The sequence below is a fragment of the Rhinoraja longicauda genome, chromosome 1 (genome assembly GCF_053455715.1).
Source record: "Rhinoraja longicauda isolate Sanriku21f chromosome 1, sRhiLon1.1, whole genome shotgun sequence".
In the NCBI taxonomy this organism is placed as follows: Eukaryota; Metazoa; Chordata; class Chondrichthyes; order Rajiformes; family Arhynchobatidae; genus Rhinoraja; species Rhinoraja longicauda.
Window position 1 is genome coordinate 75,998,860 of NC_135953.1, and position 24,841 is coordinate 76,023,700.

At 41.6% G+C, this 24,841-nt stretch overlaps 1 protein-coding gene across 2 annotated transcripts in view; it reads left to right on the top strand.

Moving 5' to 3' along the window:
* Window positions 1-24,841, top strand: part of anapc4 (anaphase promoting complex subunit 4) — a 72,115-nt gene that overhangs the window by 36,535 nt on the left and 10,739 nt on the right. For both annotated transcript variants that reach the window (XM_078400486.1, XM_078400479.1), the window contains 14 exons: window positions 517-581; window positions 1,601-1,643; window positions 1,820-1,896; window positions 2,251-2,351; window positions 4,677-4,728; window positions 9,614-9,669; window positions 15,080-15,126; window positions 16,773-16,829; window positions 18,845-18,901; window positions 19,259-19,352; window positions 22,319-22,416; window positions 22,511-22,572; window positions 22,743-22,778; window positions 22,889-22,990. In XM_078400486.1, coding sequence (XP_078256612.1) covers window positions 517-581; window positions 1,601-1,643; window positions 1,820-1,896; window positions 2,251-2,351; window positions 4,677-4,728; window positions 9,614-9,669; window positions 15,080-15,126; window positions 16,773-16,829; window positions 18,845-18,901; window positions 19,259-19,352; window positions 22,319-22,416; window positions 22,511-22,572; window positions 22,743-22,778; window positions 22,889-22,990 — 947 coding nt within the window. The remainder of the gene's footprint in view (window positions 1-516; window positions 582-1,600; window positions 1,644-1,819; window positions 1,897-2,250; window positions 2,352-4,676; window positions 4,729-9,613; window positions 9,670-15,079; window positions 15,127-16,772; window positions 16,830-18,844; window positions 18,902-19,258; window positions 19,353-22,318; window positions 22,417-22,510; window positions 22,573-22,742; window positions 22,779-22,888; window positions 22,991-24,841) is intronic.

The following is a 24,841-nucleotide window of genomic DNA, read 5'->3' on the forward strand; positions in this document are numbered from 1 at the left end:
AAACAATTTTTAAATCAGATGAAGAAATATTCCTCCAAAACAGTTGTTCCAGTGATAACTTGCTGAATTAAGCTAACACTGCTATGATCATAAAGCACACATTCAGGCTGAAATAGCTGTCAAAGAATTAGACATTATGTTTCTTTAAGTCTTATTCAAAAATTAGTAAAAATTATACATTACACCAAAAATTACATTGTTTAAAGGTTATTGAAAAGTTTCCTTTAACATTTAAAAACACCTAATAAATTAAGCATGTTTAAACTAACCCAATGAATTCAACAAGTCTGAACTACCCAGCCATTGCTATCACTTTCATAGGTGTTCTTTTCTTGCTGGCTAAGTTTTCCACATTCTACTCTAAGAGTTGTCTCCTCTTCGCAGAAAACTGTAGCGTACCACTTGGAATTTAATGTTGTTATTTCCATCGTAGTGCAGTAGCCTCTCTAGTAATGAGAGTCCCGGTTATGAGGTGATACGTTGCATAATCTCAATTGCAAATGTTTTTCTGTCTAGGAAAAAAACACTAAAACCTCAGTGCAGGAAGAATTCATGCAGCTGCTGATGTGGGGTAAAGCGAGGTAAGTTTGTAAAGCCACTCGATCATTATAACCAGAAATCTGTTTAAAATGACACAAATATTCACAATAATTTTCTTGGTGCACACATTAATATTCAGGTTAGTTAATGATAAACTGTCATTTCGATGCCTCTTGAATATCTGTAAAACTTGGCATGTGACAGGGGATTATGTTTTCACTTAATTTTACAATGTCTCCATTTTGTCATGTCTATTCCCATTATCGTTGGTTGGCAGGGCTGCTGCCAAACATTAAATTATTTTATTCTTTTCTTTATAACCATTTTTATTTGTGGCTTTTGTAATTTTTTTTACTTTAATTCTCTCCTGATCACCTTCCTTTCATCTACAACACTGCCACCAACTGGAAGGTGTTTTGAAATGTGTATTCTCACTTTGATTCTTTTTCTTTTGCTTGTAGTCCAATTTGTTCATTATGTTTTGTCGGCCTTACTTCTGCAGATTCTGACTTTGTTTAATTTATTTTCAGGAAACCTGTTTTAAGTCTAAAAATCAATCTTATTTATCTACCAATGGATGATGTTTATTCCCCTCTGATGGCAAAATTATTTTTAGGAGCAGCATGCCAAAGTGTTAAATAGTCTGTCTAATGTAGGCTAATTTTATCTAATTTTGGATACGTTTCATTGATTTTGTTCAGATGACAGCAACATATTGCTGACTTCTAAATAAAAACTAAAATCATTAAGAATCTCTTAATTAATTAATTCATTAATTAATTTAGGTGAGACCATTATTTGGAATTAAAAGCTATTTTTCTGCTTTTCCATCTCAATCTTCCATTCATTAACTTCCTTTGTTTATATCAGTTCAGTTACTTTTATATGATTGCTTTCATTGTCCTGTTTATTTTTCTGATTCAGTAAATGTAATGGTCTTTGATTTACATTTCCATTCTTCTATTACTGTTCTTTTTTGTGTTTTTTTCCCTCTTGATATAGTAATCGACATTTCTATATTATCTTGCTGCAACTAATACTTTTTTTTTCTTGTTTTAAGTCCAGAGTTGCAATCTTTGCTTATGAACCAGCTAACAGTTAAGGTGAGTTTGTTAAAAGATAAGAATGAAATAAAAATTCTAGCAACTAGTGATCTTGAATAAGCTAATCAAGTGACTATGGTAAAGATTGCAATTCTTCACCTTGATACTATTTTTTGTGATAGATGCAATTGATTGTTACTACTTTGCATGTGTACATTTTGCTTTGTTTAAAACAGGGTTTAAAGAAGCTTGGCCAATCCATTGAATCGTCTTACTCTAGTATTCAGAAACTAGTTATTAGTCACTTACAAAGGTAGAGTATTATTCTTTTAAATTGAGAAAATGAGAGTTTATGTTTAATTTCAAGTCTTATTATTATATTATATTTCCAAACTTTTATACTGGACCATAGTTGTAACATATCTCAATCAAGATAATTTGAATCAATTTGTTGCATTAAAAAAATATTTTTTCAATATTTTATTATATTGCTGCAAACTAAACAAGTATGCTCCTTCAAAATGGTGTATATTGCAATATTTTCAACCAAACACCTGCATCTTTACTTTATATGGCTTACTTTTAGAATACAAAGTCAAGTTACGATGTGATTTGTTTTTCTGTTAATATTGAGCTGATTTTCTTTCTATCTTACCATCCTATACAGCGGATCAGAGGCTCTTCTGTACCATTTAAATGAGCTAAAGGGGATGGCTATGTGGAAGCAGAAATACCAACCTTTAGGATTAGATGTACCAGCAATAGAAGGTACATTCTAAATATTTTTGGTTCATAATTGCATAAAATTAATTACTATTAAGCAAGTAGGATATCTTTATCAAGAGTACCATAGAAAGCATCCTATTAGATGGTATCATAATTTAGTTTGGCAACTACTCTGCACAAGTCCAATAGAAATTGCAGAGATTTGTGGATACTGCCCAGTCTATCACACAAACCAGCCTCTTCCCTCCCCAACCACCCACTCTCTCCATCCTCAACTTCATGTATACCTAACGCTGCTCAGGAAAGTAGCCAACATCATCAAGGACTACTTACGCACTGATCATTCCCTCTTCGCCATTTTCCCATTGTGCAAGCTTGAAAGCATGAGATTCTGCACTAGAACTACACACTAGTTCTATACATCCCCTCCAAACTGGGCCAATTTACAGAGGCCAATTAACCTACATATGTCTTTGGGATGTGGGAGAAGGAGTGCTTCTATACTCAACTCCTCTTGTCATGAAGGCCAACATGCCATTAGCTTTCTTCACTTACTTTCAGTGACTGATGAACAAGCATACCCAGATCTCTTTGTACTTCCCCTTTTCCTAACTTGACAACATTCAGATAATAATCAGCCTTCCTGTTATAACCACCAAAGTGGATAACCTCACATTTATCCATATTAAACTGCATCTGCCATGCATCCGCCCACTCACACAACCTGTCCAAGTCACCCTGCATCCCCATAGCATCCTCCTCACAGTTCACACTGCCACCCAGTTTTGTGTCATCTGCAAATTTGCTAATGTTACTTTTAATCTCTTCATCTAAGTCATTAATGTATATTGTAAATAGCTACGGTCCCAGCACCGAGCCTTGCGGTACCCCACTACTGTTGAACAGACATCTAATAAGCTATGGGTTTAGTTCCAATATCCTTATTGCTTCCATGCACATTTTTCTATCTGCACTTTCTCTGTTGCTATAACACTATATTCTGCACTGTTTATTATTTTTAGTGCTACTTGTTATTCTTGTGCATGGTTTCAATGTACTTGTGTATGCTATGATTTGACTGGATAGCAAGCAAAACAATGTTTTTCATATATTTTTAAAGGTCTTTTTAATAGCTGTAAGTTCATAAGTTTATGCAAGCTAAAAACATTAAGACTCTGTTACATTGTATCATTGCACATGTCAATAGAAGTGATTTTTGTCAATTTCAAAGGCCTCCCGCAGTGAAATTGGCAGACGGTGTTCTTAAGAGACAACGGCATCTGATTATTGTGGGAGGGTACATGGAAACATTTTTGACTATATATACCTACTTCGTCTCCTTCTGCCGCTCCCAAGATAACTTTGGTACTTCTTCATTCCTGGCTTGCAATTAGATGTTATTTCCCAACATGAAACACTTTTAGGTGGAGATACGAGGAACTGCCAATGCAGGTTTACAATAAAAAGACACAAAGTGCTGGAATAACAGGTGGTCAGGCAGCATCGCTGGAGAACATGGATAGATGACCATTCGGGTCAGGACCCTTTTTTTAGACTGATTGTGTTGGGGAGTGGTGGGAGGGATTAAAAGCTGAAAGAGAGGTGGGGCAGGACTAGTCTAGCCAGTGATAGGTGGATCCAGGTGAGGGGAGGTTTTGATAGTTAGATGGTTGGACAAAGGCCAGAGATGGAGAGATGAAAAGTATGAGATAAGAATAGGTGCAAATTGTGAAGCGAGAGGATGGAATATAGGTGGAAGGAGATGGGGAAGGGGAGAAATGTGTGCAAATTCAGATGGGGCACAGGGAAGAAAGTATGGGAAGGGGGGGTGATGAAACTGGAGAATTTAAATTGGAGAATTTCATACCTTTAGGTTGCAAGCTACTGAAGCAGAATGTGAGGTACCGTTCCTCTAGTTTGTGTGTGGCAATGGAGGGGTCCCAGGACAGAAATGTCAGTATGGGAATGGGAAGGGGAGTTAAAATGGTTAGCAACCAGGATATCCACGAGGCCTTGGGTGACCAAGTACAAGTGTTCGGCATGACAGTGGCCTAGTCTATACTTGGTCTCGTAAATGTAATGGAGGCCAATCAAGACTCTTTTATGCTCATAGACATTATTCAGTACAATTTTTGATTATCTTGAGCGTCACGATTATGCTGAAAGATCCAGCAGTAATGAAAGACCAAATATAATCACCTAGTAATTAATAGTAAGGCAACAAAATTTACAATTAAGGAATCTACAATTCATAAGTTTTTGTTTAGTTATTTTTGTTGTGGTATATTAGAATGATACCATATCAAAATTCTATTTCGATATTCTATTAGTCAATATTTTAAAAAAATTACTTGTTCTCTTTCAAAGATGCCATAAATGCTGTGGGAACATTCATACTGAAAGCAAATGAGTTATTACAGTAAGTACACTTTTTAAAAAAAAGCTAGTTGGTAACAAGAATTAAATTTTTCGGTATATGCCAAAGCTAATTCTATGACTAAAAATGAAATGTAATTCAGCAGACAGTTTTATCCAAAAGAACTTTGATATGGGGACAAATTTCATATGGAATTGATGTCGGTCCATCCTCTGATATTCGGTAGGTCCTTGACTTATATGACTGCGCGCTCACTAATGGAGGATGGAGGTGTGCTGGAGATCAGGTGCTGGTACACTGCTCAGATGCCCTGACAGTGATTGTTCTGGATTGTAAAAAGCTAAAGGGCTGATTGCTCTTTGTATCTGGCCTCCCACTTTGACACTCGCCATGACTGGCATACAAGTAGCTGCTCACAATGCATGGGATTACTGATCTTCAATAAAAGTTGAAGTTATGAAGAGGAGGAATGCTGGAATCTTGAGCAAAACACACATTATTGGAGGATCTCAGCGGCTCAAGCATTAACCGTGGGGGAATGGACAGGCGACATTTTGTTTTGGGACCCTTCTTCAAAATGACGTTGGGCCCCTAGAGTCTAAAGAAGGGTCTTGAACCGAAATGTCACTTGTCTATTTTCTCCCCCAAAGCTGCCTGACTGCTGCGTTCCTCCCACACTTAAAGTTGAGGTTATATTTTTGTTTCTCCTTATTTCATTTTAAACTATTTTATAAATATTTAATGTCTTTTTCACAAAATTTACTTATTTTAAATTTTTTATTACTTTGTAAAAATAGGAAAATCCTTTTAAATAGTTTTCAGATTGTTCTGGATAATCGATACATTTAAAAGTCATGGAACTGTTTGATCTGCTGAAGATTGCCAGTCCAGTTCTGGGGCGGGTGTGGGACCCACCTGGACATGGTTGCCATTCATGGCGGAATATGCCTTGTGGATGCGGATGCCTCCTGTACTTTGGTGCCAATGGTTGCTGCTGAAAATAAGTGAGCAAAATGTGGGTGTTGGGTCATATTAAATAAGATTAGCCTATTACTTTATCAATAATGTTATAATAATGATGATATGAAAAAGGCTTGTCTTTGCAATGATAACTGCCTATATTTGAAACTTTTATAGACAATAGAGGCCATTCGGCCCTTCGAGCCAGCACCGCCATTCACCGTGATCGTCGCTGATCATGCACAATCAGTACCCCGTTCCTGCTTTCTCCCCATATTCCCAGACTCCGCTATCATTAAGAGCTCTATATAACTCTCTCTTGAAAACATCCAGAGAATTGGCCTCCACTGCCTTCTGAGGCTGAGAATTCCGCAGCTTCACAACTCACCCTGCAACCTCGGAGTGAAAAAGTTCTTCCTCATCTCTGTTCTAAATGGCCTACCCCTTATTCTTAAACTGTGACCCCTGATTCAGGACTCCCCCAACATCGGGGATAAATGTTTCCTGCCTCTAGCGTGTCCAAACCCTTAATGATCTTATATGTTTCAATAACATCCCCTCTCATCCTTCTAAATTCCAGTATACAAGCCCAGTCGCTCCAGTCTTTCAACGTACGACAGTCCCGCCATTCCGGGAATTAACCTCGTGAACCTACGCTGCACTCCTTTAATAGCAAGAATGTCCTTCCTCAAGTTTGGAGACCAAAACTGCACACAATACTCCAGGTGTGGTCTCACTAGGGCCCTGTACAACTGCAGAAGGACCTCTTTGCTCCTATACTCAACTCCCCTTGTTATGAAGGCCAACATTCTATTGGCTTTCTTCACTTGCTTGCTGTACCTGCATGCTTCCTTTCAGTGACTGATGCACTAGGACACACAGATCTCATGGTACTTCCCCTTTTCCTAACGTGACACCATTCAGATAATAATCTGCTTTCCTGTTCTTACCACCTCACATTTATCCACATTAAACTGCATCTGCCATGCATCCGCCCACTCGCACAACCTGTCCAACTCACCCTGCAACCTCAGAGAATCTTCCTCGCAGTTCACACTGCCACCCAGCTTTGTGTCATCTGTAAATTTGCGAATGTAACTTTTAATTCCTTCATCCAAGTCATTAATGTATATTGTAAATAGCTGCAGTCCCAGCACCGAGCCTTGCGGTACCCCACTAGTCACTGCCTGCCATTCTGAAAGGGACCAATTTATCCCCAATCTTTGCTTTCTGTCTGCCAACCAATTTTCTATCCATGTCAGTACCCTACCTCCAATACCATGTGCTCTAATTTTGCCCACTAATTTCGTATGTGGGACCTTGTCGAAGGCTTTCTGAAAGTCAAGGTACACTACATCTACTGGCTCTCCCCGTCCATTTTCCGAGTTACATCCTCAAAAAATTCCAGAAGATTAGTCAAGCATGATTTCCCCTTCGTAAATCCATGCTGACTCGGATTGATCCTGTTACAGCTATCCAAATGCTCCGCAATTTCGTCTTTTAGAATTGACTCCAGCATCTTCCCCACCACCGATGTCAGACTAACTAGTCTATAATTTCCTGTTTTCTCTCTCCCTCCTTTCTTAAAAAGTGGGATAACATTAGCTACCCTCCAATCCATAGAAACTGATCCTGAATCTATAGAACATTGGAAAATGATCACCAATGCGTCCACGATTTCTAGAGCCACCTCCTTAAGTACCCTGGGATGCAGACCATCAGGCCCTGGGGATTTATCAGCCTTCAGTCCCATCAGTCCACCCAACACCATTTCTTGCCTAATGTGAATTTCCTTCAGTTCTTCCGTCACCCTAGGATCTCTGGCTACCAGAACTTCTGGGAGATTGTTTGTGTCTTCCTTAGTGAAGACAGATCCAAAGTACCGGTTCAACTCGTCTGCCATTTCTTTGTTCCCCATAATAAATTCACCTGCTTCTGATGCAACTCCTTCACCAGTCAGATGGAGGAAACTTAAAGAGAGATACAGAGTCTGAACCAGGACATATCAATTGAAACAGTTAAAACTCTAAGTCATGTGTAAATAGCAATGAGTGGAAGAAAGAATTAAAACAAACAGCAATAAAAAAAGAAGAGCTTCGTAATTGAGAGAAATGAAGAAAGGTAAAATTGGAGGAGATTTCTGGCAGCAATGAACCTTTACTGGTTCAGCTCAATGCTTCCACACCTGCTTTGAACAAGCAAACAATCTTTCACCAAGGCACTTGCTATCATTCCATGTTGGCTCTGTTCCAGTCATCTCGGTGGCAGAAGTCAGATCTGGTGACTTTTGGAGTCTTATGCTGGACTGGATGGAGTCCCTGGACAGGTTTTGAAATCAACTGGTCAAAGTTTTTGCTGACAGTTTCAACCACTGACTTCAACACTGTGACACCGATTAAGCACAATTCAAGTGATGTTTTCCTGTGCACAAGTACAGGGAGGCACAGATACATTGACAATCTTGTTTGTAGCTGCACCACATGAACATACACTGAGACTGAAAACTATTACGTGCAGGTTCAGGAACAACTTCTTACACACACACACACCTCTCTCTCTCTCTCTTGTAAGGCCATTGCGGTGTTGTTGACCACCTGAACCTCCAGAGAGGGGTGAAAACAGAACTGTCCTGAATCTATCAGGATCAATGTCTTTACCCTGTTGGCCTTCTGCGCTGCTCTCTTCTAACCATAGAATGCATTAAGATCATCATCAACGGCTGCACTATCGATTGTGCCTGACTTTCCTTTGTAGCCCATTATAGTGTTCAGGCCTCACCACAGTCGATGGGTGTTTGAATGATTCTGCTGGGTCTCATGTTTGTTCTGGTATTGTCTCCTGGCAATCCTGCAAAGATCGTGGCAAGATTTTGTGTACCACTCAGGATTGTTTCACATGTATGCATTGGTCTTGGCCTTCACCTGGGATTGGACCTCGCCAATCATCTGTGGTTTCCAGTTGGGGAACACTCTGATTGTCTTCTTTGGCATGCATTCCTCTACACACTATTGCAGACCTCCCAACCCTTCCAAATTTGGCGGGAAGCTTCTGATTTCTTATTTCATTTCCGCCATTCCGATTTCGCCTCGCATTTTTCCGCAAAACACCTCGCCGGGCCTCGCAGCGTAGATGTTGGGAGGGGATGGGGTGGGTGAAAGGTGGGTGTTGGGGTGGGGGGGAGGGGACAGGGAAGGGGGAGGGGAGGGGTATAGTGGGGGTTGGCGGGGAGGAGAGTAGGGAGGAGTGGGGGGCAGGGGTGGGGAGGATGGTAGAGGGGGGGGACATGAACCGTTGTGATTTGCTGTTGAAGACCACTGGAGCAAGTATGTCTTCAATTAAATTAGGTATGTGCATTTTTAAATGAAACTCTTTCTTCATAACTTAGTCATACATTTTATGACCATTGTTCTTTTATTCAATACCAAGAGAATTGGGATGTGTAAGGAAAAAGCAAAATAGAAAAAACAAAACAAAACTATTTTTTCTCTGTGTTGTAAAAAGTATTTCTGTTCAATAACCTTTCTATAAATAGCAGAATATACTCATGATAGGCCTGACATTGTACATGTAGTCCAAGAACTACAGACTGTTGTAAATAATGGTCGTTTTTCACACGTGAATGTAGCGCAATGCATACGCGTATTTGGTGTGCATATGTATTTTTTTGCTGAAAAGTTGCATTATGCGCCATATTATGAATTTTGATGTAAAATTCTGAATTTTGGACATCAAAATTATGAATTTGTAAAATCAAATGTTGGGAGGTCTGCTATTGTTCTGCAATTACATGTGCACACACCTATCTACCCTCCTAAATAATAGTATTTTATTCAGTAGATGTATTTGAAAATCTGACTTCTTTACTGGGCTGGGTTGTGGTATATCAAGGAATATATTGATTTTATCTTGAATTCAGTTATTAAGAAGAATTTTGATTTTCATTCTAAGATGCTGTGTTCTATTTCAGGGTTATAGACAGTAGTATGAAAAGCTTCAAGGCATTTTTCCGATGGCTATATGCAGGTGAAGAAACTCTCATTTAATGTAACACATTCTTGGTTCTATCTTTGTGTAATTTTGAATGTTCATATTTGAAGGTAGGTTTAGGTCCAATTAACAAGATAGAATGAAATGTGATTGTTATGATATTTGTATTATGAAGTTATTTAAGAGGATCTGAAACAGATAAAGATGTTGTGAATCTGTGGAATTCTCTGCCACAGAAGGCAGTGGAGACCAATTCACTGGATGTTTTCAAAAGACAGTTAGATTTAGCTTTTAGGGCTAAAGGAATCAAGGGATGTGGGGAAAAAGCAGGAATGGAGTACTGATTTTAGATGATCAGCTATGATCATATTGAATGGTGGTGCTGGCTCGAAGGGCCAAATGGCTTAGTCCTGCACCTATTTTTCTATGTTCTATGTTTCTATGTGTTTCATGTTAAAAATAAAGGTAGAAATTGTTGGTTTGTTCTAAACATTGAAAAAAAAATTATGTCCGTTTAAATATCCACACAGTGCAATACTGTTGATATTTAAAACATGAAATAAAGTGCTGTAAATATTCAGGACAGGTTAAGTTAATGGAGATAGAACCAGTTTGTGTGTTTCAGATAATGACCTTTCTTCTTCTTAATTGTTAACTGTATGTTGTCATTTGTGAGCGGAGCACTACGGCACATTCCTTGTATATGCATACTTGGCCAATAAACTCATTCATTCATTCATTCATTCATGTGGCAGGGGGATGGGAGCATGAGCAGAGAGACAGGGGGTGTAAAATGAGGGTAGAAGCAATAGGTAGTAAGGTGAAAAGTAAAAGTGGCAGGCAGACAAATCCAGGGCAAAAATCAAAAAGGGCCACTTTTCAACATAATTGTATAAGGGGTAAGAGTGTTGTAAAAACAAGCCTGAAGGCTTTGTGTCTCAATGCAAGGAGCATTCGTAATAAGGTGGATGAGTTGAATGTGCAGATAGTTATTAATGAATATGATATAGTTGGGATTACAGAGACATGGCTCCAGGGTGACCAAGGCTGGGAGCTGAACATCCAGGGATATTCAATATTCAGGAGGGATAGACAGAAAGGAAAAGGAGGTGGGGTAGCGTTGCTGGTTAGAGAGGAGATTAACGCAATAGAAAGGAAGGACATTACCTTGGAGGATGTGGAATCGATATGGGTAGAGCTACGAAGCACTAAGGGGCAGAAAACGCTAGTGGGAGTTGTGTACAGGCCACCTAACAGTAGTAGTAAAGTTGGGGATGGCATCAAACAGGAAATTAGAAATGCGTGCAACAAAGGTAAAACAGTTATAATGGGTGACTTCAATCTACATATAGATTGGGTGAATCAAATTGGCAGAGGTGCTGAGGATGAGGATTTCTTGGAATGTATACGGGATAGTTTTCTAAACCAACATGTAGAGGGACCAACGAGAGAGCAGGCTATTCTAGACTGGGTATTGAGTAATGAGGAAGGGTTAGTTAGCAGTCTTGATGTGCGTGGCCCCTTGGGCAAGAGTGACCATAATATGGTTGAGTTCTTCATTAGGATGGAGAGTGACATAGTTAATTCAGAAACAACGGTTCTGAACTTAAAGAAAGGAAACTTTGAGGGCATGAGACGTGAATTGGCCAAGATAGACTGGCAATTGATTCTTAAAGGGTTGACGGTGGATATGCAATGGAAGGCATTTAAAGACCGCATGGATGAACTACAACAATTGTTCATCCCAGTTTGGCAAATGAATAAATCAGGGAAGGTAGTTCATCCGTGGCTAACAAGGGAGATTAGGGATAGTATCAAAACAAAAGATGAAGCGTACAAATTAGCAAGAAAAAGCAGCCTACCAGAGGATTGGGAGAAATTCAGAGTCCAGCAGAGGAGGACAAAGAGCTTAATTAGGAAAGGGAAAATAGATTATGAAAGAAAACTGTCAGGGAACATAAAAACTGACTGCAAAAGCTTTTATAGATATGTGAAGAGAAAAAGATTAGTTAAAACAAATGTAGGTCCCTTGCAGTCAGAAACAGGTGAATTTGTCATGGGGAACAAGGACATGGCAGACCAATTGAATAACTACTTTGGTTCTGTCTTCACTAAGGAAGACATAAATAATCTGCCGGAAATAGCAGGGGACCGGGGGTCAAATGAGATGGAGGAACTGAGTGAAATCCAGGTTAGTCGGTGTTAGGTAAATTGAATGGATAAATCCGATAAATCCCCAGGGCCAGATAGGCTGCATCCCAGAGTGCTTAAGGAGGTAGCCCCAGAAATAGTGGATGCATTAGTGATAATTTTTCAAAACTCTTTAGATTCTGGAGTAGTTCCTGAGGATTGGAGGGTAGCTAATGTAACCCCACTTTTCAAAAAGGGAGGGAGAGAGAAAACGGGGAATTACAGACCAGTTAGTCTAACATCGGTAGTGGGGAAAATGCTAGAGTCAGTTATTAAAGATGGGATAGCAGCACATTTGGAAAGTGGTGAAATCATTGGACAAAGTCAGCATGGATTTATGAAAGGTAAATCATGTCTGACGAATCTTATAGAATTTTTCGAGGATGTATCTAGTAGAGTGGATAAGGGAGAACCAGTGGATGTGTTATATCTGGACTTCCAGAAGGCTTTCGACAAGGTCCCACATAAGAGATTAGTATGCAAACTTAAAGCACACGGTATTGTGGGTTCAGTATTGATGTGGTTAGAGAACTGGCTGGCAGACAGGAAGCAAAGAGTAGGAATAAACGGGTCCTTTTCAGAATGGCAGGCAGTGACTAGTGGGGTACCGCAAGGCTCAATGCTGGGACCCCAGCTATTTACAATATATATTAATGATTTGGACGAGGGAATTGAATGCAACATCTCCAAGTTTGCGGATGACACGAAGCTGGGGGGCAGTATTAGCTGTGAGGTGGATGCTAGGAGGCTGCAACGTGACTTGGATAGGTTAGGTGAGTGGGCAAATGCATGGCAGATGCAGTATAATGTGGATAAATGTGAGGTTATCCACTTTGGTGGCAAGAACAGGAAAGCAGACTATTATCTGAATGGTGGCCGATTAGGAGAAGGGGAGATGCAACGAGACCTGGGTGTCGTGGTACACCAGTCATTGAAAGTAGGCATGCGGGTGCAGCAGGCAGTGAAGAAAGCGAATGGTATGTTGGCATTCATAGCGAGGGGATTTGAGTATAGGAGCAGGGAGGTTCTGCTGTAGTTGCACAGGGCATTGGTGAGACCACACCTGGAGTATTGCGTACAGTTTTGGTCTCCTAATCTGAGTAAAGACATTCTTGCCATAGAGGGAGTATAGAGAAGGTTCACCAGATTGATTCCTGGGATGGCAGGACTTTCATATGAAGAAAGACTGGATAGACTCGGCTTGTACTCGCTGGAATTTAGAAGATTGAGGGGGGATCTTATAGAAACTTACAAAATTCTTAAGGGGTTGGACAGGCTAGATGCAGGAAGATTGTTCCCGATGTTGGGGAAGTCCAGAACAAGGGGGTCACAGTTTAAGGATAAGGGACCGGTTTTAGGACCGAGATGAGAAAGTTTTTTTTCACACAGAGAGTGGTGAATCTGTGGAATTCTCTGCCACAGAAGGTAGTTGAGGCCAGTTCATTGGCTATATTTAAGAGGGAGTTAGATGTGGCCTTTGTGGCTAAAGGGATCAGGGGGGTATGGAGAGAAGGCAGGTACGGGATACTGAGTTGGATGATCAGCCATGATCATATTGAATGGCGGTGCAGGCTCGAAGGGCCGAATGGCCTACTGCTGCACCTATTTTCTATGTTTCTATGTTTCTATCCATTCATTCATTCATTCATTCATTCATTCATTCATTCAGTACTTTCTAATGAAAGTTCATTGACTTAAACATTAGGTCTTTATCTTTCTTCTCAGTTGTTGTCTGTTCTGCTGAGTTCTCCCAGCAGTTTAAATATCCTATTCGCTATCATTAATCTCCTGAAAAAAGTTTATTTGAATCATATTAACCAAACAAAGGCCTATTATTTGCATATCATTAGAAACTTATCAAGATAGAAGCATGTAGAATATTGGGCAAATATTTACAATGGTTAGGGAATCGGTTAGGTGAGAGAAGAAGCAATATCCAAAATGCATGTTAATTGGCAGGATACGAGTAATCACATCCACCATGGATCTGTAATAAGGTGAAGATAGACACAAAATGCTGGAATAACTTAACGGGACAGATAGCTTCTATCCAGAGATGCTGCCTGTCCCGCTGAGTTACTCCAGCATTTTGTGCCTATCTTCGGTTTAAACCAGCATCTGCAGTTCCTTCCTACACATCTGTAATAAGGTCTCCATCTTGCGGGATATTTAGGTGGATGTTTTTAAAACCAAATGTCCAAGTTTGGTATTGACAGTTGTGACTTAGCAAATTTGTGGTGGAATTCATTGTAGAAGTGTTCCTCGTAATAAACTAGGTCCAAGAAAAGGGGATACAGGAATTCGTTCTAAATAGTAGGAAACTTGTCAGTGTCTAATCATATTTTCACTAAGGTTTAAGGGATTTATTCACAGAATGCGGGAGTAACTCAGCAGGTCAGGCAGCATCTCGGGAGAGAAGGAATGGGTGACGTTTTGGGTCGAGACCCTTCTTCAGACTGATGTCAGGGGGGGCGGGACAAAGGAAGGATATAGGTGGAGACAGGAAGATAGAGGGAGAACTGGGAAGGAACTATCTAAAGTTGGAGAGGTCAATGTTCATACTGCTGGGCTGTTCACAGAATGCTGGAGTAACTCAACAGGTCAGGCAGCATTTCACAGAATGAAATTCCAAATTCTGCTGCATTCCAAAAGTGAACGGGAACAGTAAACCAGCTGTTAATTGATATCAAAAGGGGGGGAAAAAATCAACTAACAATAGACAAATTAAGATTTTTTTTTTTTGATTTGTGTTGTATATTATGTGATTTCAAAAACATGAAACTATGAAATAAAAACAGAAAGTGCTGCAAACCCTGTTCGGATAAAGGGTCTATGAGCTAACATCTTGTGTAGGAAAATAACTGCAGATGCTGGCCCAAATCGAAGGTATCACAAAATACTGGAGTAACTCAGCAGGTCAGGCAGCATCTCTGGAGAGAAGGAATGGGTGACGTTTCGGGTCGAGACCCTTCTTCAGACTGAAGTCTGAAGAAGGGTCTCGACCTGAAACGTCACCCATTCCTTCTCTCCAGAGATGCTGCCTGACCTGCTGAGTTACTCCCGCATTTTATGAATCCTGAGCTAACATCTTAGTTGTTTCGCTTTCCTCAGATCTTGTCTGACCTGCTGAGTGTTTCTAGCATTTTCTGTTTTTTATTGTCCTTCATAATAATCTGAGATGAGTACTTTTTTTTCAATAAAAAGGGACATTGTGTGGCTACTCATGCCAATGGCAATTCCTTATTTTGTTTTTCAGCAATGTTGAGAATGTCTGATGACCATGTTTTGCCAGAGCTAAACAAGGTAATTGCAGTAGTTCATTTAGAGCTTCAAAATTGTATTGGTCCTTTCATTATCAACAAAAACTAAGACAACCTACATTATGTAGTACAGTTAATATAAAATAAACTTCCTTGTTGTTTTAGATTTTTGTGGGGGGGAAAAAACACTTAAACTGAACATACTGAGTGGTCAAAAGCATAGACATGGATGTTTGTGGAGAGGCAAGGGCTTTTATGGAGGAAACATCAAAACACAGAGGCAGTAAAGGCAAAGTTACTAAGTTTGAAGGAGAGGCAGGAATAATGTACAATAAGCTTGAGATGGGAGAACAGAAAGTTCAAGAAGCTAGAAGATTTGCAGAGATACAGAAAACCCTGACTGATGATTATGGGATTTGAAAAATACTCATATTGCTGTATTGAGGTTCAGAGATACCAAACGCCTAACAATATAACATGCAATACTGGTAGACAGATTAATGTTTGATGTTCCTCAAGGAATTTACTTTATAAAATGGGGTGTCTGGAAAATAAAGTAAAATATAATCCTTAAAGCTTCCACTTTAAGACTGGGTTCATTAATTCCCAGTTAACAAAGGCACCGCATTTTCATTTATTTATCCATGTAATGAAGTGTTATAAGTAGTTATAATATTTTAAAATATTCTTTTAAATTATATCCAATATTGAAGCTTTTTCTATGTTAATTCTACTACATAATGCAAGTTGTCTTAATTTTACATTTTTATATTGGTTAGAAATAAAGATTCATTGTTGTGCAGTTAGTCATTTGGACACACGAGGGCAGTGAAAAGCAAAGGGTTGAATTTCCCAAACTGTTCCTTTAATTTAAAACTGGTTTTGGCTACAACGAGCACCTTTCTCTGACTTGTTGTTGTCCTTGTTAAATTTACGCTGGAGTTTGGCAGTGATTCAGTCCTCAGAACAGTATTAGCTATATATTTTAAGGACAGCTTCATTTAAAACATCCCACTTCGTCCCGCCCACTAAAAAAACAATCCAGTTGTTAAAGCATGTGGACAGTATGTTTCTTCATTGGTTATGATTCGATTCTGTCTGCATTGCCAGATTTTGGTCAGGTTTTGACTGCAAAGGCTCATTTTTATTAAATCAGATACAGTCTTGACATCTTCAAAATAAAAGGCTTTCATAAGTCATTTTCAAGATAAAAAATGAAAATGAATATGCAGGAAACGGAGGGATATGGGTCGGATGAGATTAGTTTATCTTGGCATCATGTTCGGCACGGACATTGTAGGCCAAAGGGCCGTTTGTTGTGCTGTACTGTTCTATGTTCTCCATTAAGTAGAAGTGAAATCCAACCTTCCTACTTCCAAATTGCCATTAGCTAAGTGTTTCAAGGAATAGAGAATAATGGTAGGAAAGTCAGCTTAGAGTGTAAGATCATCCTTGATCCAATTGAATGACAGGGTGGATGCAAGGGACTACGTGACAAATTCTGAATGCATCTACAATGCAGACTTATAAGTACAGTTGCGTGAATCAAACTAATTGCTTTAGAACTATTACAATATCCTTTTAAAATGCAAATCGTTGAAACCACATAATTGGACAAGGTCAAAATTGCAAATCGAAAGGAAAAATAGTGTATTATCAAACTGCTGATAATTTTATTTCAAAATACAGATGACACACAGAGATGTATCTTTTGTTGCTGATTTCCTGTCTGAACACTTCAAAGAGGTATGCTTTCAGTATTATTACTACATTCAGTTTTCATATATACCTAACAATTAATGTCCACTGGAGGGAAGGGAATGCATCAATAGTAGCAAGAACTGATTAATGTTGTGCCTTTAACATTTCATGAGCATAATTTAAAAAAAGCTACTGGTCCAAATATTCATTGGACAGATAAACAAAACCTTGAAAAACAGAACTGGTTTTAAGAAGAGTGTTAAAGAGAATAAAGATACCAAGACTGACAGATTTTAGGAAAGACCTGGGATTTTGGTGGGAAAGCATGTGAAAACACAGCTACAACGTTGATGTGGTTAATAATAGTGGATGCATACGAGATTAGAAGTATGAAAGCACCAGGATCTTGGAAGATTATGTTGAAGAATGTTACAGAGAAATTGGAGGGACATGGCTAGAGAAAGATTTGAAAATGATCAGAATTTTGAAATTGAAGCAGTATTGGACTGGGTGCTGAGCACAGAGAAGATGTGTGAATGGGATGCTGAGAGTTAGGATCAGATTAGAGTTTTGCTTGAGTACAAATCTATGGAAGATGAATGGTAGGAAGAGTTTTTTGGAATTATGAACAGTGAAGGTAACAAAAACAAGTAGGGTTTTACTATCTTGGACTAAAACTGGCTAGTGTCAGACTATGTTTATGGATGGGGAAGGAGTCAGTCTTGGAGTTTATATGAATATTTGATCTGAACTATGTTCATGTAAACGTATGTGATCATGCTCCTGCTGTACAACTCTATTTTATCATTTCAATGTGTGATGCCTAGGTTGAGAATAGTCTGGTTTAACCTGATAGTTACCAGGAAGAGGTCGTTTGGGCCGAGTCCAACCCCTAAGGCTTCAGTCACTCCAATATTGACATAAGCAAAGTATATGCCAGCTGTCTTGCTGAGCCTTTCGATGTTTTATGTTTTCATTTCCTGATGTTTAATTGAAAGTAAAGCCTGTTTGCATTGGCCTGGATCCAAGCCAGTTCTCCGACAAGATATATTTGGGTGGTGAAATAATACTTCATGCCCATTTCAAGAAATGGTCATCTTAATTTTCATTATATAAAAAATCAACTATTTCAGACAAGAAATAAAACTTTGGATTATCATATTCCTTTTAGGTGGATGGAGTGATTTATTTAAAGTATTATTACCTTGATTCAATTCCACAGCCCATTTTTGTCCTTTCTAGGAGGATACTATTTGTGAATATTGAACAAGCAGAGAGTTATGGAGAACCTATTGAATGTTTTTCAAAATTCAACTGAATTTCGTATTGCTTGTAGAGCTGTGCTGTCTAGATGTGCTCTGTTTAAATTGTACATTTTGTGGATAAAATAGTCATGCAGCAGGAAACAGACCTTTCGACATACCGAGCCTGCCAACCATCAAGCATCAATTTTAACTAATCCTGCACTGATCCCATTCTGTTCTCCCAACATTTCTACCAAATCCCCTCCCCGCCCAGCTTTTAACACTCACATATACATTAGGGCCAATTAACAAACTAACCTCCATTTCTTTGGAATGTCGGAGGAAACTGGAGGTCAGGAATGAAGTGGGATTGCTGGAACTGGGAGGCAGCAGCTCTATTAATTGTACCACTGTGTCCTGTAGCCAAAAATATTAAAGTACAATTAAAGTACAAGAATGAGGCTTTATATACACGGAAGTGGAGTCATATCAAATTAACGAAACAACCAACAACCTGAATCTTTTGAAATTATTTTCCTTCTATAAGTAATAGCAAATCCTAATTCTGAATAAGAGATTAAAAAGTTCAGGAATGAAAAAATTCACTGCTTTCAGGTATCTTTAACATGTACAGTTCTGATTATCTAGGTAAATGTTGCTAATAAATATGAGTGAATAGGTGTGTATAATTGTACACTCATGAAATTTAATTTTGTATAAAAGTAGGAAATATACTATAACATAATATTTTCTTCTTACTCCCTTAAGAAGTTGTCATCTAATTTTCAATCATGGTTTCTTTCTCAATTCTTGAAGGCACCAGAACTTTATGATCAAAAGGGTCAATATTTTAATGTGGAGAGAGTTGGTCAGGTATGCCATTTTCTATTTTTTAGTTTAATGTTTTGAAGCATTGAGGAAATTTTAAAGGGACATTACGTATATCAAGAATCTTGATTTCCATTTTCAACTTGAAAACAACATGTTAGTTTTCTTAAATATTGATTTATGTCTTAAAATAAGGACTGGTATTTCCCACATTTATTGTAGTTGACTGTTGAAGAAGTTCAATGTCAAGTATTATTTGAATTGAAATCCATGCTGTAGAATAGATTTTTGGTTAACATTCAAAGAATAAATATGATTTGCATGTTTACACATCACTCTTCTCCAGAGTTCAGAATTGAATTGAAATTGTTCAGAAATGCATAAATGAAATTTGTTTTGCAGTATTTAAAAGATGAGGATGATGACTTAGTAACTCCTCCAGAGACTGAAGGAAACCCATGGTATTCCTTCGTGCAGAACAGTGTTCATCTGAAAGGTACAACTTATGTTTAGCAGTTCTGCATCAAAGTTAGTGGTAGAATAGGTGCTGTGCTTGCAGGGTTTTGATAAAATCTGTACTGGACAATGATGTAGTTGATACTTTTCTTTATCGGTTAACTGGGTAACCTGAAATAGGTTACAAAATGGCTTGTCCCTATTTTAAACAATACTGCCAGTGATAAGAGTGAGATGCTTTGCCATGATAGAACAAACAAAGTTTTGCTGCATACCATCCTGTGCTCTGCCTGACACAAGATTGTTTGATTTTGTTATGCTTGGCTGAATGGTTCGCACAGCCAAAGCGGTACCCATAGCGCCACAATCTTTGGCCCACGTTACTCACCATTATCCTGGGCATATTATGTAACAACTCTCATTCAAATTGAAGCTATATTTTTAAAGCTAGAGATTTTAAAGTAAAAAAAAATCCTTTCTAACCCATTTCTTGAAGGTCTTCAGCGTGTGACGTCACAAGGGACCTGTGCGCCCGTGATGAGCTCGCGCTCCCTCCCCCCCCCACCGCCAGTATTCAGCGTGTGACGTCCGCCGCCCGTCCCGGCATGCCTTGCGCCAGACATTCCTCAGATCGGGCCGCGCTGACTGCCGGGAGGTGTAGTCGCCTCTCCCGCCCGACTGACGGCAGTGCCGTGCTCAGTGCCTTCCTCTCCCTTTTCCTCTCCCCTTTCCTCTCCCCCCTCGCACGGAGGAGCTTTAAGCGGCATTGCCGGGTTCGAGTGAGTGGACGGGAGGGTGGGGGTAGGAGGGGAGTGGGGGTGGGGGGAAGGAGAGAGAGGGGGAGGAGGGGGCGGGGTGGGGGGAGGAGAGAGTGGGGGTGGGAGGGGGAGGGGGTGGGGGGATAGTGGAGGGTGGGTGGGAGTGGGGGGAGGAGGGGTGGGGGAAGGGGGGCAGGAGAGGGTGGGGGTGATGGAGTTGGGTGTCGGGGTAAGAGATTGGGGGTGGGGGAGAAGGGGACAGTGCGGGGCAGGGGAGAGTGGGGGTGGGGAAGAGGGGAGAATGGGGAGGTGGTGGGGAGGAGAGAGTGGGGGTAGGGGAGTGGGGGTGGGTGGGGGAGGAGAGAGTGGGGGTGGGGGGGAAGGGGAGGTGGGGGAGGAGAGAGTGGGGGCGGGAAGGGGAGATGGGGGAGGAGAGAGTGGGGGTGGGGGGGAAAGGGGGGTGGGGAGGAGAGAGTGGGGGTGGGGGGGAAAGGGGAGGTGGGGGAGGAGAGAGTGGGGGCGGGAAGGGGAGGTGGGGGAGGAGAGAGTGGGGGTGGGGGGGAAAGGGGAGGTGGGGGAGGAGAGAGTGGGGGGGAAGGGGAGGTGGGGGAGGAGAGAGTGGGGGTGGGTGGGTGGGGAGGAGGGCAGGATGGGGGTGGGGAGAAGGGAAGAGTGGTTGGGGGAAGAGGGAAGAATGGGGGTGGGGGGGAGAGAGCGGTGGGGTTGGGGAGGAGCGAAGATTGGGGGTGGGGGGAGAGGGGTGTGCAGGCAGGGAGGGTGGGGGTGGGGAGGAGGGCAGGGTGGGGGTAGGGAGAAGGGAAGAATGGGGGTGGGAAGAGTCGGGGTGGGGAGGAGGGAAGATTGGGGTGGGGGGAGAGGGGTGCGGGCAAGGAGAGTGGGGTGCGGGCAGGGAGAGTGGGAGTAGGGGAGGGGAGGGAGGTGGGGGCGAGTGGGGGGGAGGGGGAATAGGGGTGGGGAGGGGGATATGGGCGTGGAGGCAGGGTTGGGGGGAGTGGGGGTAGCGGAAGGACAAGTGGGGGAGGATCAAGTGGGGGCAGGGGAGGGGCATGGGTAGGGGGGGATGGAGTGGGTCAGTGGGGGGAGGAGGGGGGATAAGCGGGATTGAGTGGGCGGGTTGAGGGTGCTTCAATACAGGAGAGGCTTTGGGTCCAGGGCTCACTCAATCACACCCTCTCCCCTTCCCTGTCCCCCCCCCCCCCCTACGAGGAATGGGCCCAACGGGCCCACTTGGTGTAGTATATTACTAAAACTCTCCGTCCTTGTGTATGTGTGCACCATAATTTTGTGGTTCGCGCAGCCAAAATGGTACACCATAGCGCCACAATCTTTGGCCCTCGTTACTCACCATTATCCTGGGCATATTAGGTAACAACTCTCATTCAAATTGAAGCTACATGGGGAAGGAGAGAGTGGGGGAGGAAGGGGAGGGGTGGGGGGAGGAGAGAGTGGGAGTAGGGGGAGGAGGGGTGGGGGGAAGGGGAGCAGTGGGGGTGGGGGATGGGAGGGTGAGGGGGTTGGAGTAAGGGAGAGTGAGGGTGGGGGGGAAGGGGGACAGTGTGGGACAGGGGAGAGTGGGGGTGGGGAAGAGGGGATAGTGGAGGTGGGGGGGAAAGGAGGGAGGGGGTGCGGGAGGCGGGGTGGGGGGATGAGAGTGGGGGTGGGGAGGAGGGAAGATTGGGGGTGGGGGGAGAGTGGGGTGCGGGCAGGGAGAGTGGGGGTAGGGAGAGGGGAAGGAGCTGGGGGTGCGGGGAGGGGGTAATAGGGGTGGGGAGGGGGTTATGGGGGTGGAGGCAGTGCTGGGGGAGTGGGGGTAGGGGAGGGGCAAGTGGGGGAGGGGTAAGTGTGGGTGTGGGCAGGGGAGGGACACGTGGGGTGGGTAGGGGGATGGAGTGGATCAGTGGGGGGAGGATAAGGGGGATTGAGTGGGAGGGGTTGAGGGTGCTACACCAATACAGGAGAGGCTTTGGGTCCAGGGCTCCTCAGTCTCCCCTTCCCTGTCCCCCCTCTACGAGGAATGGGCCCAATGGGTCCACTTGGTCTAGTTACTAATAAAATTCATGAATTGTGCAGTGCTCTCTGCATCCAATAATCAACTAAATGTCAGTGCAACACGGGAGGCACAACAATTAGATCTCTCAATGTTTGCAACTTTCTGCCAAATTGCATCCATGTATTAACTCATGAGTGATTATGCCAGCAAAATGATTATTTAAACATTTTATTTCAGATAGCCCTTTACTTTTTCCGTATTATCCAAAGAAATCGTTACATTATGTTAAAAGGCTAGTGGAAGGACAAATTGATAGTTGTCTACAAAAACCAGCTGTAAGTAATTACCATAAAGTCCATTCTATCACAATGAAATTACGCCAAATATGGTATCAGGTCTTTTCTTTACGTCATTTTGTATCTTTTGCAGGAAGTCATTGGAAATTCTGTTCGCCAGGTTCTCTACATGCCACTATATAAGCTAAATCCAAGGTAAAACAATGACTATAATAAAATAATATAACTACTAAATATCAATATAATTATTTAAATTGAAGCATTGTCACTACTATGCTTAGTCAGAATACCATTTTGCTTGAATATTTTCCATTTTTTATTGAATTAATAAAATAGTATTTTCATGTGTTTCTGTTTACTTTCAGTGACAGCGTTGCCCCCAGGTTTTCATTACCATCATTGTAAGTTCATTGTTCAATTGTTATTGAGATGTTTTTTTCTGTGGCTTTAGATTTTGTTCAATCTTCTGGAAGCTAAACTGAAATCTGCCATGCACTTTTTTATTTCACAGTTGGAATGATAAGTCTTCAAATTTGCAATATGTCGTATTCACAATGCACGGCACAGAATCTCCCAGAATCTACATTTTGCGAAGACCCACAGACCTTTCAAGGTAAAAAAAACTGCTTATTAATGAATATATATCTTCACTAATTAATGCCAAACTGCCTACTGCATTTCTACCCTGTACTCGTTTTCTCTGTGCAGTTGTATGACTTGCTTCTGAATCGCACTCATCTGTATACTAAAGCTTTTGTTTGTTTGTTTGTTCCTGAACTACAGCCAAAGTGGTATACGATAGCACAACGATTTTAGGCCCACCTTACTCACTGTTGTCACTTTGGTGCTAATGGAAGATGTTTCATTGAAATCGGTGTTATATTTTTAAAGTTATTCACATTTTAAAGTTTAAATCTATCTCCTGGGGAGGGGGGGAGGATAAGGGGGGGGGGTTGAGCAGGATGGAGGGGGAGAGGAGGGGAGAAGGGGAGGGAGGGGGAGGAGGAAGGGGGAGAGGAGGGAGGGGGAGTGGTGGGGGGGAGGAGGGAGAGGGGGGGAAGAGGGTAGGGGGGAGTGTGGGAGGAAAGGGTGCTGCACCAATGCAGGAGAGGTTTGGGCCCAAATGGTCTAGTAATTCAATAAATGTCCACCACTCTTGGAGGTGTTTCTAAAGCAGACTTGAGTCTTGCCATTCATTGCCAATTTCTAATTGCTCTCAAGAAATTAGTTTCCAACACAAATTCAGGGTACTGATTTTGGATGATCAGCCATGATCATATTGAATGGCGGTGCTGGCTCAAAGGTCTGAATGGCTTACTCCTGCACCTATTTTCTATGTTTCTAAATTGTTGGGGGGAAAAGACACAAAGTGCTGAAGTAACTTAGACAGTTAGGCAGCATCTCAGGAGAACAAGGATAGGTGACATTTCAAAATGGGACCCTTCTTCAGTCGGATTGTGGTAGAGGGAGAGGGGAGGACGGCTTGTGAAAGGAGCAGGACAAAGCCTAGCAAGTAATAGGTTGATAAAGGTAAAAGGGGGGTGGGATTGATAGGTAGATGGTTGGAGATGAAAAGATAAAAGGAGTTGTGAATTGTGAAGCAAGAGGAAGGAATGTAGGTGGAAGGGGAGGGGAGAAACAGGTGTGAGTCCAGGAGGGGTGAGTAAAGGAGTAAAGGAGAGTGGAGGGGGTGGAAAGAAAGTGGTTTGTTTAGTTACCTAAAATGGGAGAATTCAATGTTTAGACCATTTGGTTGTAAGCTACCCAAGCGGAATGAGGCACTATCCCTCCAGTTTACTTGTGGCATATGTGGACTGAGAGATAGTGTTCAGCCAAGTATAGATTGGCAACCGTTTCGCCGAACATTTGCATTCGAGCTGCCAAGGCCTACTGAATCACTTAATTGCTAATCACTTTAACCCTTCTTCTTTACCCATACTGACCTTTATCTCCTGGGTCTCCTTCATTGCCACAATGAGGCCACATGCAAACCTCCACCTATATTCCTTCCTCTGTTTGCACATCTCTTCTATCCTTATCTCACACTTCTTATCTTTTTACCCCTGGCCTTTGTCCAACCATCTGTCACCCCTCCCTCCTCTCACCTCCAATCACATGCCACAATCACATGCTGAGTGACCTTGTCAAATACCTTACTAAAATTCATATTGACACCATCTACTACTCCTTGTCACCTCTCAAAAACCTCATTCAAGTGTGTAATACATGATCAGTCCTGGACAACATTATGCTCACTAGCCCATTCTCATTCAAATGCAAGTAAATCCTATCCCAAAAAATCCTCAAAATTTAACTCCGTATAGGCTCACTGGTCTATAATTTCTCATATTGCTGGTCTCCCTTCCCAAATAATGGAACAACATTGCCCATGCTCTAGTCCTCTGGGACTTCACCTCTGGCTGGAGAGGATGCAAAGATCTTCATCAAGACCCCAACAATCCCT